We start from the raw sequence: 15,728 nt of genomic DNA, 5'->3' as shown, positions 1-15,728 counted from the left end.
ACGATAAAGCAGATGATAAAAATAATAATGTATGTATTTTTAATTTACGTTTTCAAATACAGTAGTATCTTTTTTTTTTTTTTTTCAGGGCTACAATTCTCCTCGTGAATTTATTGTTACCCAAGGTCCATTGCCTTCAACTTGTGATGACTTCTGGAGAATGTGTTGGGAAAGCAATTCACGTGCAATTATAATGTTGACACAGTGCATAGAGAGGGTAATTATCTTATATAAAAGCCTTAGGACCAGTCGATGCATCATACTGTATAATATATTTTTCTTAAAGTTTCCAACTTGAAATTTCAACACCATTGTCTTGTTTCTTACAGGGAAGAGAAAGGTGCCACCACTATTGGCCATATGATAGGAGACCTATATATTATGGTGACATAAGAGTTGCCATTGTTAAAGAACAACAGTTCCCCGACTGGAATATTTCTGAATTTAATGTTTCTAAGGTAAGCAGTCATATATAGTACATTAAACCCCTAAAGGTAAATAAGGGATTTTGACAAAGGAAAAATCTATTTCTGGGTGAGGGACCTGTGTCGCCCAGTGAAAGGTGCTATAAGGAGCATTTCACGGAGCGACACAGGTTGAGCCCAGAAAACTAATATTGTAAAACTGTTAATATGTTATTAATCAGTATAAGAGATTTGACTTCAGAATACATGAAACTAAAGGTTTTTAGATAGTAGTTTTTCATAGTAATATGGACTTATGATATTATATCTTTCCTGACCAGGGGGAGGTTTGTCGAATAGTCCGTCACTTCCATTTCACCACGTGGCCGGATTTTGGAGTTCCAGATCCTCCCCACACTTTAGTTAGCTTTGTACGAGAATTTAGACAAATAATAGGACCTGATCCAAAACCAATTATAGTGCATTGCAGGTAAGGATGTAAAATATTGATATTATTTCTAACTCATCAATAAGGATCATTATAAATATTTTTTCAATCTTTCAACCACTTTGATTCTGTATTATTTATTCTCTATAGGTATTTTTTCAGCACAATTTATCTATAAAATAATATGGGTAATGGAATTACCATATAAGGATTATTTTCAACTGTAGAATTCAAATAAATAAGATTTCTCATCCTCCGAAGGTATTTAGTACGTTTATGGGTTGTATTTATGAATTTGGGTTGTTGAGCTAGGCAATAGAGCCTGTGAAGCCCAAGTTAAACTAGGAGAAAACCCAGCAGTTGTACTATTAAGTAGAAGCTAGAAGAGGTTGGAAAGCAGGAAGGAAGAGAGGAAGCAGAAATAGAGGTAAAGTAGAAGGATATAAAGTAAGTGCAACTAAGGGCAGAGGTTATGCTGCAAACCCCCTTAAGTAATACCAACAGTATTCCACATGTAATGCACTAATGGCACCACACCCATATGTATATATTTAGAAAAATTTTCTATATAGGATAATATGGAAAACAGAATTTTTGACATCTTAAAAGAAATAAAACCATGTACGTATTTGAGATGGATAAAAATTGGAAATTTGTATTATACTCACCTGATGTTCATATTGCTTCTCCAGTAACTTAATCTATCAACATTTACCCCTAATTATTTTTTTTCTAAAATACCAGTTACTTTCATTTCAATAGACATGCCTCTGGTAAATAATTATGACACACTAGCAGTTAATTACAAGAAGCAAAGCATTGGGGCCTCTTTGTAATTTCAGTTTAGAAGTTGAATTATAACCATCCTCTTGACAGCATGAGTCAGTGGGAAGGAGGATGGGTATCTATATGAACACCAGGCGAGTAGCGTAATAAGAAATTTTAATAAAATTCTTTGTATTTCTTTGAAACTCCCATGATGTTTATACTGCTAACTCTCACACACTGTTGGAGGTGGAACACCAGTTAAAGAAAGGGATAGGAGGATCATAGAATAATACATTATAAGATAATTAGAATTCTAGGTTCATCTGGGCTACATTAATATCAACAAACCATCCCTGCAGTGCATGACTTCAGATTAATTCTTATGAAGAATTTGAAATATTTTGAAAATAAGAAAATTATCAATCAACTGAACTCTAGAAGTTACAAGACCACATCACCAGCTGCCACACTGGGAACTAGATATCAATCTCGATAATAAAACCAGGGATTCCTCAAGATCATTTTTAGCAAATGTTACCATGTTACACCATTAATCTGCCGCTAAAACTTTTCAAAGAAAGATTTCTGCAGTAATTCAAGGCTTTTATAAGATTTGTATCCAGATTTTCATAGTTTCTGGGACGAAACTAGAAATAACATTGCATTTTTGGACTGAGGACGATTTGAAATTCTAATTCCACATAACAAATAAAGGAACACTACCTTTAATGTCTATAGTTTGTCCATAAAATACTAAATAGCTCTTATTGGAAAATAATCTATTTTCTGATGAAATGATTGTAACCATTTCCAAAAAGGGTAAGTGAAAAAATTTAAACAGACTCTAGTTTTAAAATTTTTGCTCTTGAACGAAGGCAAAAGAGATAAAATCATCTTATACTCCCAAAGTCTACCTTAGAGAATAGTGCTTGCAGCTTATTATGCAATTATCTTATGCTAATGCTAATCAAGAAAAGTTTTAATCCTTAACTTTATATCTGAAATATTTTCTATCAGTTTAAAAGTAAAACCTTTGAAATACTGAAAATCACTTCCAAATGCCAAAAAATACTCTATTACTGGAGGCTTCTAAATTCTAAAAGCTTAAAACACAACTGCTGTCATAGCTGAAACAGATGCTAAAGTACAAAATTAAGCATTGATCTATAATCCTTAAAGGTTAAGATTGAAAATTCTTTTCATTAAAGGACAATGCAAAAATTATAGCCATTATACTACCTAATTCTAGTTATTCATACATTCTTAAATTAGTACCCTTAGAAATAAACATGGCTGTGTTTTTAATGCAAAATAATGATATACTGTCTTTTAAACCATCCAGAGGGCTGTAAAATCTCTTGGTTCTGAGAATGCGATGGATAGTCTCGAGGTGGTTAGAAGAAGCATAGATGGTTTTTTTTTTTTGGATGAATCACATTTGAAATTTGTTATTGACCACATTGGAATGTATGGCAACTGAAGTATATTTAGATGGAAACGAAACTCAGATAGATCCTTCCTGAATGACTTTATTTTTAAGACTAATTTATAATGATATACAGTTTCAAAGAAGACAAGATAGTTAACAGGGTAGTTATGCTTAATGAGTAGTAAGTATCTGTAAACACAAATATAACCTCTTGTAATAGGTAGTTATCAACATAAATACATAACACCTTTTCCCCTCGCGAAAAAGAATGAAAGATTAAAGCAAATAAAAGGATAAACCATCAATAATTAAATGGTGGCATAGCTTCGAATAAATAATACAAAACATGCATAATATTATTAATCATTTTACATTCTAAAATAGTCAGGTGGTCTACTTTGTCTGCTAGACCTTCGAAGTTTTGGTAATTCAGATATCGATCCATCAGGTGAGTCATCAGAAGGTTTACCATTTTCATTTCCCGATAATTTTTCTGCAGCTGCCGCCTCCTTTTCTTCTACATTTGGGATTTCCTTCTTCTCTGCACCTGCATCTTCATCACCTAACTCTTCACGAGTATTTATAAACTCTTTTGGTAATGGCGGGTCTGGATAGCTGATCAACTCTGAAAAATCACGTGCTAAGAGTTCATTTTTGCTATCTTGAGAATCATTGGAGATCAGTCTCATTTGATCAATATGCCTCTTCCATATTAAGTTACCGTCCACTTGTACATTGTATGTACATGGACCCAATTTAAGAACCACAACTCCTCGAGTCCATATGCCCTTCTTGGTATTTTGACGATAATCCCGAACCAGTACCACGTCCCCTATATCGAGTTCCCTCATTGGTTTCTCGTTCTCTGAGGCTTTTCTTTCAATTCTCTGAGATGCATCTGGGTGTATTAAATCAAGGCGAGTGCGCAACTGCCGACCCATGAGCTCTGCAGGCGTGCGCTTTGTTGTACAGTGAGGTGTAGTTCGGTAAGTCAGTAGAAATTGACACAACTTGGTATTTAAAGATGTATTACACGATTGCAATGTTCTCATCGCCCTTTTCATTCCTTGTTTGAATGTTCTTACTGTATTTTCGGCCTGCCCATTACTGCTTGGGTGATAAGCGGGTATCAGTATATGCTTTACACCATTTTGGGTCATGAACTCTTTAAATTCCTCAGCCACAAACTGTCTTCCATTATCAGACACGAGCTCTACACAAACCCCATGCTGAGCAAATACCCGCCGCATGATCTCGATGGTATTCATAGTTGTAATTGATTTCATTGGGTGTACTTCTGGCCATTTTGAAAATGCGTCAATCATAATGAGGTACATTTGTCCCAGGAATGGTCCTGCGAAATCAACATGTACTCTTTTCCACGGACCGGAAGGCCATTTCCACGGATTACCCTCAGCACGAGTCGGCATTGGCTGAGTAGCCTGACAAGCCGAGCACCCTTGCACAGTGTTTTCAATATCTTGATCGATATTTGGCCACCACACATGCAAGCGAGCTAATCCCTTCATCCTAACAATCCCCGGATGACCACCATGTAGCTCTTCTAAGATTTGAGTTCTATATCTAGACGGTATTACCACCCTGGCACCCCATAGAAGACATCCCTCTTCAATTGAAAACTCACGCTGACGGCTATGGAAGGGTTTCAGTTCCTGTGCAACGTCCTCAGAGTCTGGCCATCCATTTCTTGTGTAATATAAAGCTCTAGCCAGTACAGCATCATGCAAAGTTTCCCTTGCAACAGATTTCGCAGTTACAGGAAGAGAGTTCACCTGGTGCCTGTTAAATGCAGTTGCTTCTTGTGTCCAGTTTACAAGCTTATCTGATGCATCGGAGTCACAATCTGGTAAAGGCAACCGTGAGAGTGCATCAGCATTTCCATTGTCACTTGAACGACGTAATTCAATGTCATAATCATAAGCTTCCTGAATGACTTTATTTTTAAGACTAATTTATAATGATATACAGTTTCAAAGAAGACAAGATAGTTAACAGGGTAGTTATGCTTAATGAGTAGTAAGTATCTGTAAACACAAATATAACCTCTTGTAATAGGTAGTTATCAACATAAATACATAACAGCAACCTTCTTGGACACCCTGAAAACAGAGGCCACAGATTCGCATACCATTGCCCTTGTGGCCAGAACGGAATGGCTCTATTAAGAGTAATTTTGCAGTTATGAAGTTTGTGTCACACCTGCTAAATCATGGAAAATGATGGAAACTGTAAAGATCTAGATTTGACTATCATGTAACCGAGCATCAATTTTCTATACGCTGGCGACCCCACCATTTCCAAGTTCTAGACATTGTACTGACAGATGTGGTGACCATTTGTATGGAAGAACTTTACTTTTTCTGCTTAGCTGAAGGTTTTATTTACTTCTATTCTGATAATATAAAATACTTCCTAGAGAGGCACTAAGGCCTATGTACTCCTCACAATATTTCCTTTGTAAAAATTGTCCACAGTACAAAACACAAAGAGAATGTGGATCAAGATCATCCAAAAGCATTTTCTATGTGCAACAGCGCACTGATTGTTTAAAAAAATCTGGATCAGCTGATAGGGTTGACTTACAATATCCAACTAAGGGACTATTATATCAATTAAATCTATGTCTACAACAGATTATTATTATTATTACTTGCTAAGCTACAACCCTAGCTGGAAAAGCAGGATGTTATAAGCCCAAGGGCTCAAACAGGGAAAATATCCCAGTGAGGAAAGGAGGCAATGAAAAATTAAATATTCCAAGAACAGTAACATTAAAATAAATATCTCCTATAAACTGTAAACAAGAGGAAGAGAAACAAGAAAGAATAGTGTGCCCGAGTGTACCCTCAAGCAAGAGATCTCTAACCCAAGACAGTGAAAGAACAATGGTTTGATTTTGGAGTGTCCTTCTCCTAGAAGAGTTGCTTACTATAACTAAAGTCTCTTCTACCCTTATTGAGAGGAAATTGGCCACTGAATAATTTCAGTGCAGTAATCCCTTGGGTGAAGAAGAATTGTTTGGTAATCTCTGTTGTCAGGTGTATGAGGACAGAGGAGAATGTGTAAAGAATAGGCCTCGATGTGTGTTTAGGCAAAGGGGAAATGAACCGTAACCAGAGAGAAGGATCCAATGTAGTATTGTCTGGCCAGTTAAAGGACCCCTTAACTCTCTAGTGGTAGCATCTCAATAGGTGGCTGGTGCCCTGGCCAACCTACTACCTAGAAATAAAGGAGGAAAAAAGGCAGCTAATAAGCAACTAAAATGATATTTTCATATTAGAATAAATTTTTGAATATACTTACCCGGGGGATATATATATAGCTAACGTCTCCGTCGGTCGGCAGCCGATTCAAAACTCGCGGGCGATCGAGGGGTTGGGTTGCTGGGTGTACACTAGCGCCACCACTCGGCAGGATACCATCACTATTCCAAAGTTCTCCAGTTCTTCTCTGCCCGTAGGGTCTCTAGAGGGGCGAAAGGGAGGGCGTTAAATTATATATATCCACCGGGTAAGTATATTCAAAAATTTATTTTAATATGAAAATATCATTTTTAAATATTTAACTTAGCCGGTGGATATATATATAGCTGATTCACACCCTTGGTGGAGGGTAAGAGACCAGCATTAAACATTGTAGGAATATAGCTCAAGAGTTTTGATAAAAAACAAACTTAAGGATTAGTACCTGATAAGGAAGCTGACTTTGATGATACTCTGCCTCATTAGTCCGCTATCCATATGAAGCCCAGCGATCCACTCGGGGCTGAAAGACCTCTAGGAGCTGTCATATCTGGGGTGAACACCCCTATGACAGGACCTCAGCAATACCATTGATCTGGGCGCTCTTAAGAAACAAGTTTGACCACCCGCCAAATCAAAAGATTGCGGAAGACTATCTCAGTCTCCACATACAACCCAAAAAACAATAGTATCAAGAGAAGAAAAAAGGTATTGGGATTAAGGGAATGTAGTGGTAGAATCTTCACCCACTACTGCACTCGCTGCTACGAATGGTCCCAACGTGTAGCAGTCCTCATAAAGAGTCTGGACATTCTTTAAATAATGTGAAGCGAACACAGATTTACTCCTCCAAAAGGTTGCGTCCATAATACTTCTAAGGGATCTATTTTGTTTGAAAGCCACTGACGTTGCCACTGCTCTGACTTCGTGAGTTTTAACTTTCAATAATCTAAGGTCAGTCTCACTGAAGTGAGTGTGAGCCTCTCTAATTAAAAATCTGACAAAATATGATAAGGCGTTTTTCGACATTGGTAAGGAGGGCTTCTTGACCGAACACCATAAAGCTTCTGATTTACCTTGTAAAGTTTTGGTTCTGTCCAGATAAAATTTTAGAGCTCTTACAGGGCACAAGACTCTTTCAATTTCATCACCAACTACATCCGACAGGTTGGGAATCTCAAAAGATTTAGGCCACGGATGAGATGGTCGCTCATTTTTGGCCAAGAAACCAAGTTGTAAGGAGCATACTGCCTTATTAGAGCAGAAGCCGATATTCTTGCTGAAGGCATGCACTTCACTAACTCTCTTTGCGGTAGCAAGACTCACTAAAAAGAGAGTCTTGAGAGTAAGGTCTTTGAGAGAGGCTGAGTGCAGAGGTTCAAATCTCTCAGACATGAGAAACTTAAGGACAACATCCAAGTTCCAAGCTGAAGTAATAATTTGACGCTCCTTGGAAGTCTCGAAAGACTTGAGAAGGTCTTGAAGATCTCTATTGTTAGACAGATCCATGTTCCTGTTTCTAAACACTGCAGCTAACATGCTTCTGTAGCCTTTAATAGTCGAGGTAGAAAGGTTACGGTTATTTCTAAGATGAAGTAGGAAGTCAGCGATCTGTGCTACAGTTGTATCGGATGAGGAAACAGAGGTGGACTTGCACCAATCGCGAAATACCTCCCATTTGGATTGCTAGATCCTGATGGTAGAGGATCTCCTTGCCCTGGCAATCGCTCTAGCTGCCTCCTTCAAAAACCCTCGAACTCTAGAGAGTCTTTCGATAGTCTGAAGGCAGTTAGACGAAGCGCGGGGAGGCTTTGATGGAATCTTTTTATGTGAGGTTGTTGAAGAAGATCCAACCGCAATGGCAAACTTCTTGGAACGTCCACCAGCTATTGATGTACCTCGGTGAACCATTCCCATGAGGGCCAGAAGGGAGCAACGAACGTCAACCTGGTCCCTTCGTGAGATGCGAACTTCTGAAGAACCTTGTGAAGGATCTTGAAGGGAGGAAAAGCATAAATTTCCAGGTGAGACCAGTCCAGTAAGAATGCGTCTATGTGGACTGCCTCTGGATCTGGGACTGGAGAGCAGTAAGTTGGAAGCCTCTTCGTTAACGATGTCGCCAACAGGTTAAGATGAAACTGGAGAGGGCGAAGGTTGAGCCTTCCCAGGGAGACAAACTGTTCCAGAGATGATAGAGTTCCCAAGAGGCTCATCCATACTCTTACAGAACAACTGCTCTTCTTCTGAAATTGATGAATTTTTAAGAGAACTTGCTCTAGCCTTGTGGGCGATGGAAAAGCCCGAAAAACTCGACTCTGTATCTCCATCCCCAAATAGAGAATAGTCTGGGATGGAGAGTCAGTTGTGACTTCTCCTTGTTCACAAGAAGACCTAATTCTTTGGCTAGGTCCAACGTCCATATGAGATCCTTCAGACAGCGGTTTAATGACGATGCCCTGATTAACCAGTCGTCTAAGTAAAGATAGGCTCTGATCCCTGATAAATGTAGGAAGCTCGCTACATTCCGCATGAGCCTTGTAAATATTAGAGGAGCAGGGCTGAGGCCGAAGCACAGAGCTCGAAACTGGTACACTTCTTTCCCGTACATGAACCTTAGATAACGTTGGAAGGTTGGATGGATAGGGATATGGAAGTAAGCGTCCTGAAAATCGAGAGAAACCATCCAGTCGCCTTCCCTTACTGCTGCTAGAACAGATTTGGATGTTTCCATCGTGAACTTTGTTTTCAATATGAACACGTTGAGTTCACTCACATCTAGCACTGGTCTCCAACCTCCTGTGTTCTTTGGAACCAGAAAGAGACGGTTGTAAAAGCCTGGGGATTGATGGTCCAAGACCTTCACCACTGCCCCCTTTTCTAACAAAAGAGACACCTGAAGTTGTAAGGCCTGTCTCTTTGCTTCCTCTCGATACCTGGGAGAGAGGTCTATTGGAATTCGTACAAAAGGAATTTTGTAACCCTCCTTCAATAAGAGGACAGACCATTGGTCCGCTCCCCTTCTCTCCCACGCCTGCCAGAAGTTCGTCAATCTGGCCCCTACTGCTGTCTGAAGCCGTGGGCAGTCAGACTCTGCCACAGCTGGATCTGGCCCCCCTTCTCTTACCTCGTCTTCCGTCAGAACGAGAGGTGCCTCTGTTGGAGGCTCGGCCACGAAAGGGAGGAATGAATCTGGAAGCAGGTATATCTAACTTGGGTTTGTTGCTTGAAAAAGATGATGGCAAAACTTTGCGAGCTGTTTTGGCAACTAAATCATCGTATCCTTCAACGCAAGAGATGACGCTATATCTTTGATAAGATCTTGGGGAAACAGTGCACGCAATAAAGGAGCAAAAAGGAGTTCCGACTTCTGGCACGGAGTAACTCCCAAAGAAAGGAACGAGCACAATGACTCCCTCTTCTTTAAAACTCCTGCAGTAAAAACTGCCGCAAGTTCGTTAGAACCGTCCCTTATAGCCTTGTCCATACAGGACATAATCTGTATGACAGCATCATTGTTAGAAGGAGACACCTTCTTTCTTAAGGCCCCCAACGACCAATCCAAAAAATTGAATACTTCAAACGCACGAAAGACTCCTTTAAGCACATGGTCAAGCTCTGAAGAAGTCCACAACACCTTGGAGCGTCTCATGGCTAGACGACAAGGAGAGTCTACCAGGCTTGAGAAGTCTCTCTGGGCAGAGGCAGGAACTCCCAAGCCGAGAACTTCTCCCGTGTCATACCAGACGCTCGAACGATAAGCCAGTTTAGAAGGAGGAAAAGCAAAGGGAGACTTTCCAAGACTTCTTTTGGTCTCCAACCAGTCTCTTAGCAAACGCATGGCCCTCTTAGAAGATCGAGAGAGCACTAACTTCGTATAAGAAGGAGCTGAAGCAGTCATGCCTCAAGTAAATTCTGAAGGAGGCGAACGTGGAGCAGCAGTCACAAAATGAGCCGGAAAAACTTCTTTAAAAACATTCATAATTTTCTTAAAATCTAGGGATTGTTGGACAACTCTAGGCTCTTCCTCTTCAGACAGGATCCCCAACTGCACGTTAGTCGAAAGAGGATCATCAGCTACCTCTTCAGAGTAAACTTCATCCGATAAAACTATATTCTTGTGAGAAGGTGAAGTCATAGAAGGTCGCAAAGGCAAAGCTTGACAGCCTACATCAACCTGTAGCTGAGTAGCAGTCAAGGCAGGAGGGTCGACGTCACGTCGTGACTGCGGTGACTGACGTTCGACGTCACGTCGTGACTGCAGCGACTGATGCTCGACGTCACGTCGTGACTGCGGTGTCTGCAGCTCGACGTCACGTCACGACTGCACTAACTGCAGTTCGAAGTCACGGTTGGACTGTAAGGCCTGACGCTCAACGTCACGTTGAGATTTACGATCAGCATCTCGCTTGACAGCAAGGTTAACACTAGGGTTAACGTCAGCGTGACGTAAAGCTTCACGCTTAGATGGTTGAAGACCTGAGTCACGCTTAAGCGGAACCGTGACGTACTGTAAGTAAGGGTTCCTGTCGGACAGGAGCAGGACCGTAGGCCTGCATTAAAGTGGACAGCTTAGACTGCATGTCTTGCAAAACACTAAAGTTAGGATCTTGAACACACGGAACAGACCGTGACGTCGGGAACGTCAGTTCATGGACGTCAGTACTAATAACGGGAGTAGCAGCACTCAAGTCACGTCTGGAACGACCAGATAAAACAACGGCACCGTGACTCTTAGCGGGGGCCTCCGGAGCCACTAAACTTGACGTTAAAAAAGATCATTTAGAGGCGAACCTTCCTCTGATGAAGGTATACGTTCCGGGCTGCTCCAGTGACTGCAACCAGGACGTTGACATTGTTCTGAAGGAACTAATTGTCTTTTAAAGAGGCCGTGAAACCTGATGCCAGGATTTCTTGCTAGCATGAACGTCATTGGAGGACGAGGAGAACCTAGTCTCGCCCCTCTTATAGTAAGGACGAACGTGAGGAGCAACGTCTGCAACTCGTGAGGGAACGTCTGTTCGTGGTTTAATACCTATCGCTCCCTTTGGTCTTGTGACATTCCTTCTCCCAGGGGTTGGGGAGCTTGAAAGAGGTCTCGGACTGGGTGAGCGGCAAGTACGAACAGACGAACCCTCCGCAACACTGAACACATTTTTAACACTTCGCATTAACACTTTCACTTTTTAAAAACTTCACATCGGACATAAGCTGGTTTCTATCTGTAGCCAGCGATTCGACCTTTGCACCAAGAGCATGAATAGCCTTCATCATGTCTTCAAGTGAAGGTTCGTTAGTGCTAGTAGGAGGTTCTAAAACTACCACCACAGGGGGAGGAAAAGGTTGAGGGACATGGGAAGAGGAAAATTCTTGAGAACGAGAAAAGCTTCTTCTTACCCTATCTCTCTCGAGTGTACGAGTATATTTATCATACTCTAACCCCTCAAATTCTGACAAAATGACACATTCATCGCATCGATCCCCTAATTGACAAACTTTACTTCTGCAACTAACACAAATAGAGTGGGGATCGATGGAAGCCTTTGAAAGGCGCCTGTTACAATCTTTGGCACATTTTATATATACAGGAGAAGGGTCAGCCATAATGGAATGTTCAAAGAGAGATAAAAAACAAAGCAAAGTTCAGTAACAGTCAAATCAAAAAAGGGTTTAAGAATACAGTGGAACCTCTACATACGATTGTCCTAACATATGAATTTTCCAACATACGAAGTAAAATTCGACCAAATTTCTGTTTCAACATAAGTGTTGCTCCAACATACGAAGTAAACAATACGCTTACCCATGGAATTTTCTCGAAAGCGTCCAGCGTCGTTTGTTGTTGACGTCGCTAGACGGCAGCACATTGGAGGGACGCCAATCGAGCGTCACCTTGATCAGTCCTCTCATCTCGTGCGCATCGTGTGGTTGTTCTCTATTCGCTCAGTTTTAACAGATTTTTATCTTGCCTTTTCACGTGTTGTTTTCTGTGTTCCGTAATCATGGGTTCTAAAAAGCTTAGTTCTGGTTCAGGGAAGTAGTAGTAGTGGTGAGAAAAAGAGGAAGTCTATGCTTTCATTTGAATTAAAGCAGGAAATAATAGAAAAGCATGAGCGAGGTGTACGTGTTAGCGATCTGGCTAAACAATATGGCCGTAATATGTCTACGATCGCGACGATCATAAAACAGAAGTCAGCCATTAAAGCAGTGAAACCTTCGAAGGGGATCACGATTATTTCTAAACGTCGTAGCCCTACTCTGGAAGAGATGGATTGCCTTTTGTTGATCTGGATAAAGGACAAGGAGATTGTTGGCGATACGATCACGGAAACTGATCATTTGTGAGAAGGCCAGCGCTATCTACAGTGACTTGAAGGTGGCACGCTCTCGGGGTGACACGGGGGAGAGTTCAGCCGATCCTACGACGGAGAAATTCAAGGCGTTTCGAGGTTGGTTCGAGAAATTTAGGAAACGGACCGGGATTCATTCAGTTGTTCGTCATGGAGAAGCTTCGAGTTCGGACACCAAGGCTGCTAAAGACTTTGTTAAAAAGTTCAAAAGCATTGTGGCGGAGGAAGGTTACATAGAGCAGCAGGTATTCAACTGTGATGAAACCGGTCTGATTTGGAAAAAGATGCCTAGTCGAACGTACATTACCACCGAAGAGAAGAAAATGCCTGGACATAAGCCAATGAAGGATCAGTTGACTCTTGCGCCTTGTGCCAACGCCAGCGGGGACTGCAAAATAAAGCCGTTATTGGTTTACCATTACGAAAACCCTAGGGCATTTAAAGCACATAGAATTAATAAAGACCTGCTACATGTTCTATGGCGTTCTAATTCTAAGGCTTGAGTTACTAGGCATATCTTTGTGGAATGGATAAACGTAGTTTTCGGCCCTGCTGTCAAGAAGTATCTTCAGGAGAGGAATTTGCCTCTGAAGTGCTTGCTTTGTTTGGACAATGCACCCGCTCACCCCCCCGGACTCGAAGATGATATCATCGACGAATACAAATTCATCAACGAATACAAATTCATCAAGGTGTTGTATCTTCCACCGAATACCACCCCTATCCTCCAGCCCATGGACCAGCAAGTCATCTCTAATTTCAAAAACTCTACACCAAGCACTTATTTAAGCAGTGCTTTAATGTCACGCAAAGCACCAACTTAACTTTGCGTGAATTTTGGAGGAGCTACTTTAATATCGTGCACTGCTTAAAGATCATTGATCAGGCTTGGGAGGGAGTAACTCATCGAACCATGAATTCCGCTTGGAAGAAGCTTTGGCCTGATGCTGTTGCTCCCAGAGATTTCGAAGGTTTTGGCCCCAAGAATGAACCTGTGCTTGCCGCCGAGGAAGACATCGAAGAGATTGTATCCCTTGGCAAGTCCATGGGTCTGGAGGTGGATGAAGATGACATCACCGAACTCGTCGATGAGCATCACGAACTGCTCACCACCGAGGAACTCAAGGAGCTGCAAGCCATGCAGCATGATGAGTTCCAAGCGCAGTTGAGTGAGTCGGAGGAGATCGAGGAGGTAGGCGAAATCTTAGGTACAGCGGAAATAAAACAGATGTTGGCCTATCATCAACACGTTGATTTCATCGACAAGCATCACCCACAGAAACTTCAGGTTTGCCGTGTTGTTGCGCAGTTCGATGATGTTTGCTTAACGCATTTTAGAAAAATCCTCAAAAGCCGTACAAAGCAACTTTCACTCGATAGTTTCTTTAAAAAAATCTTTAAAACGGTCTAATGATCATGATGAACAGAAAGAAAGTGATGCAAAGAAAAGGAAGACCGAATCGAGTGAAAGTGATGAAAATTAAAAATAAGAAAAGAAAAAATGTAAAATAAAATATAAAATTATAAGAATAAAAAAAAAAAATAATCTAAGTTAAGTTAAAGTTCACGTAGTAGTATGAGTTAGTGTAAGTTATCGTACACGTTATCGTACAAAGTCACCGTCCCTACCTCCTCGCTGATCTTCCGTCTCCTCCTGCGTAGAAGTCCCTACACCTGCGCTGTGTCGCTAAGGTAAAGTGTTACATTACAACCAGTTTTTTATTTATTATTTCATTATTATTATTCTTTTTTTGGGTTTGTAATATGTATTTATTATACAGGTATTGTATTAATGTCATGTGTAATTGTGTAGCCATTTATTAAGGATTTATTATGGGTTTTTAGGCTGAGGAACAAATTAAATCAATTACCATGTATTCTTATGGGAATATTTGCTCCAACATACACGATCGTTTTAACATACGAAGCAGTTTCTGGAACGAATTAAGATCGTATGTAGAGGTATCATTGTAGTCGAAAGAATAACCAACACAGCGAAAGCCAAAAACCATAAACAAGTACTTCACCAATTGTTGAAAACTTGAGGTTAGCACGAGCAAGGAATCAATGTTTGCACCAAACAAGGCAGAGAAGAACTGGAGAACTTTGGAATAGTGATGGTATCCTGCCGAGTGGTGGCGCTAGTGTACACCCAGCAACCTAACCCCTCAATCGCCCGCGAGTTTTGAATCAGCTGCCGACCATTAGAGACGTTAGCTATATATATATCCACCGGCTAAGTTAAATATTTAAGAATTAGTTATTGTGACCTAGCCTTATTTAGGTAACTGGCTACTTGAAGTAACCATTGAATAGATTAACCATAATTTGAAGTTAAAATCTTTAAAAAAATCTTTGTACATATGTCAAAAGATTTGAAAGAATTCATTAAGGAATTTGTTAAAGTAATCTGTAAATTTCTTGCTGATGGGTTCAAGGGCAGGAAACAGATTGTAGTCCAGGGCTAGATTGGAAACAAGTCATCTTGTGGGATAGAAGGCTTTACCAGAAATGATACGCACTAGCAGTTAGTGGCAAGAAGCAAAGTACCAGGGCCTCTTTTTTATTTCAGTTTTGATGTCGAATTATACCCATCCTCTTAACAACATGCGTCAGTGGGAAGGAGGGTGGGTATTTGGGGTAACAAATTTATATATCTTACCCAAAATTAAGTACTTACCCTTATTTGGATAAAAAATAAGTCGTTGATCTCAAAGACTTTTAATAATCTTTTTAATAGTATATTTTGAAGAACTTAATAAACTGTTTTTGATCGGCTATTTACTACATAAGGGAAATTAAGTGTTTTATGTGAAGGTATTCATTAAAGCAATCCCTGAATTTACCCTGTAAAACAAAAGCATGAGATGAGCTAGCGGCTGAGCCTGGAAACGAATAACACATATTTTTTCAAATATGATGTATTTTAACTAATTTAGAAAATCTAAAACAGAATAATTAAAAAGGGAACAAATAATTTGAGGCTCTATAAGAGCATCTCAAACCTTGGATGTGCCTTTTACCACTAGAACTGCTATTGATTTTAGAGCTTACACAAAGAAGTTGAAA

At 40.4% G+C, this 15,728-nt stretch overlaps 1 protein-coding gene across 2 annotated transcripts in view; it reads left to right on the top strand.

The window, feature by feature from the left end:
- The window catches only part of LOC137624318 (tyrosine-protein phosphatase 10D-like), a 335,629-nt gene that overhangs the window by 276,521 nt on the left and 43,380 nt on the right, over positions 1-15,728 (top strand). For both annotated transcript variants that reach the window (XR_011040718.1, XM_068354980.1), the window contains exons 25-27: positions 89-217; positions 330-458; positions 746-894. Coding sequence is in view for 1 of the 2 variants with exons in the window: in XM_068354980.1 (XP_068211081.1) it covers positions 89-217; positions 330-458; positions 746-894 (407 nt within the window). In the remaining variant the exon portion in view is untranslated. The remainder of the gene's footprint in view (positions 1-88; positions 218-329; positions 459-745; positions 895-15,728) is intronic.

This window comes from Palaemon carinicauda, chromosome 31 (assembly GCF_036898095.1).
Source record: "Palaemon carinicauda isolate YSFRI2023 chromosome 31, ASM3689809v2, whole genome shotgun sequence".
NCBI lineage: Eukaryota > Metazoa > Arthropoda > Malacostraca > Decapoda > Palaemonidae > Palaemon > Palaemon carinicauda.
This window is presented reverse-complemented; position numbering and strand designations above follow the sequence as displayed.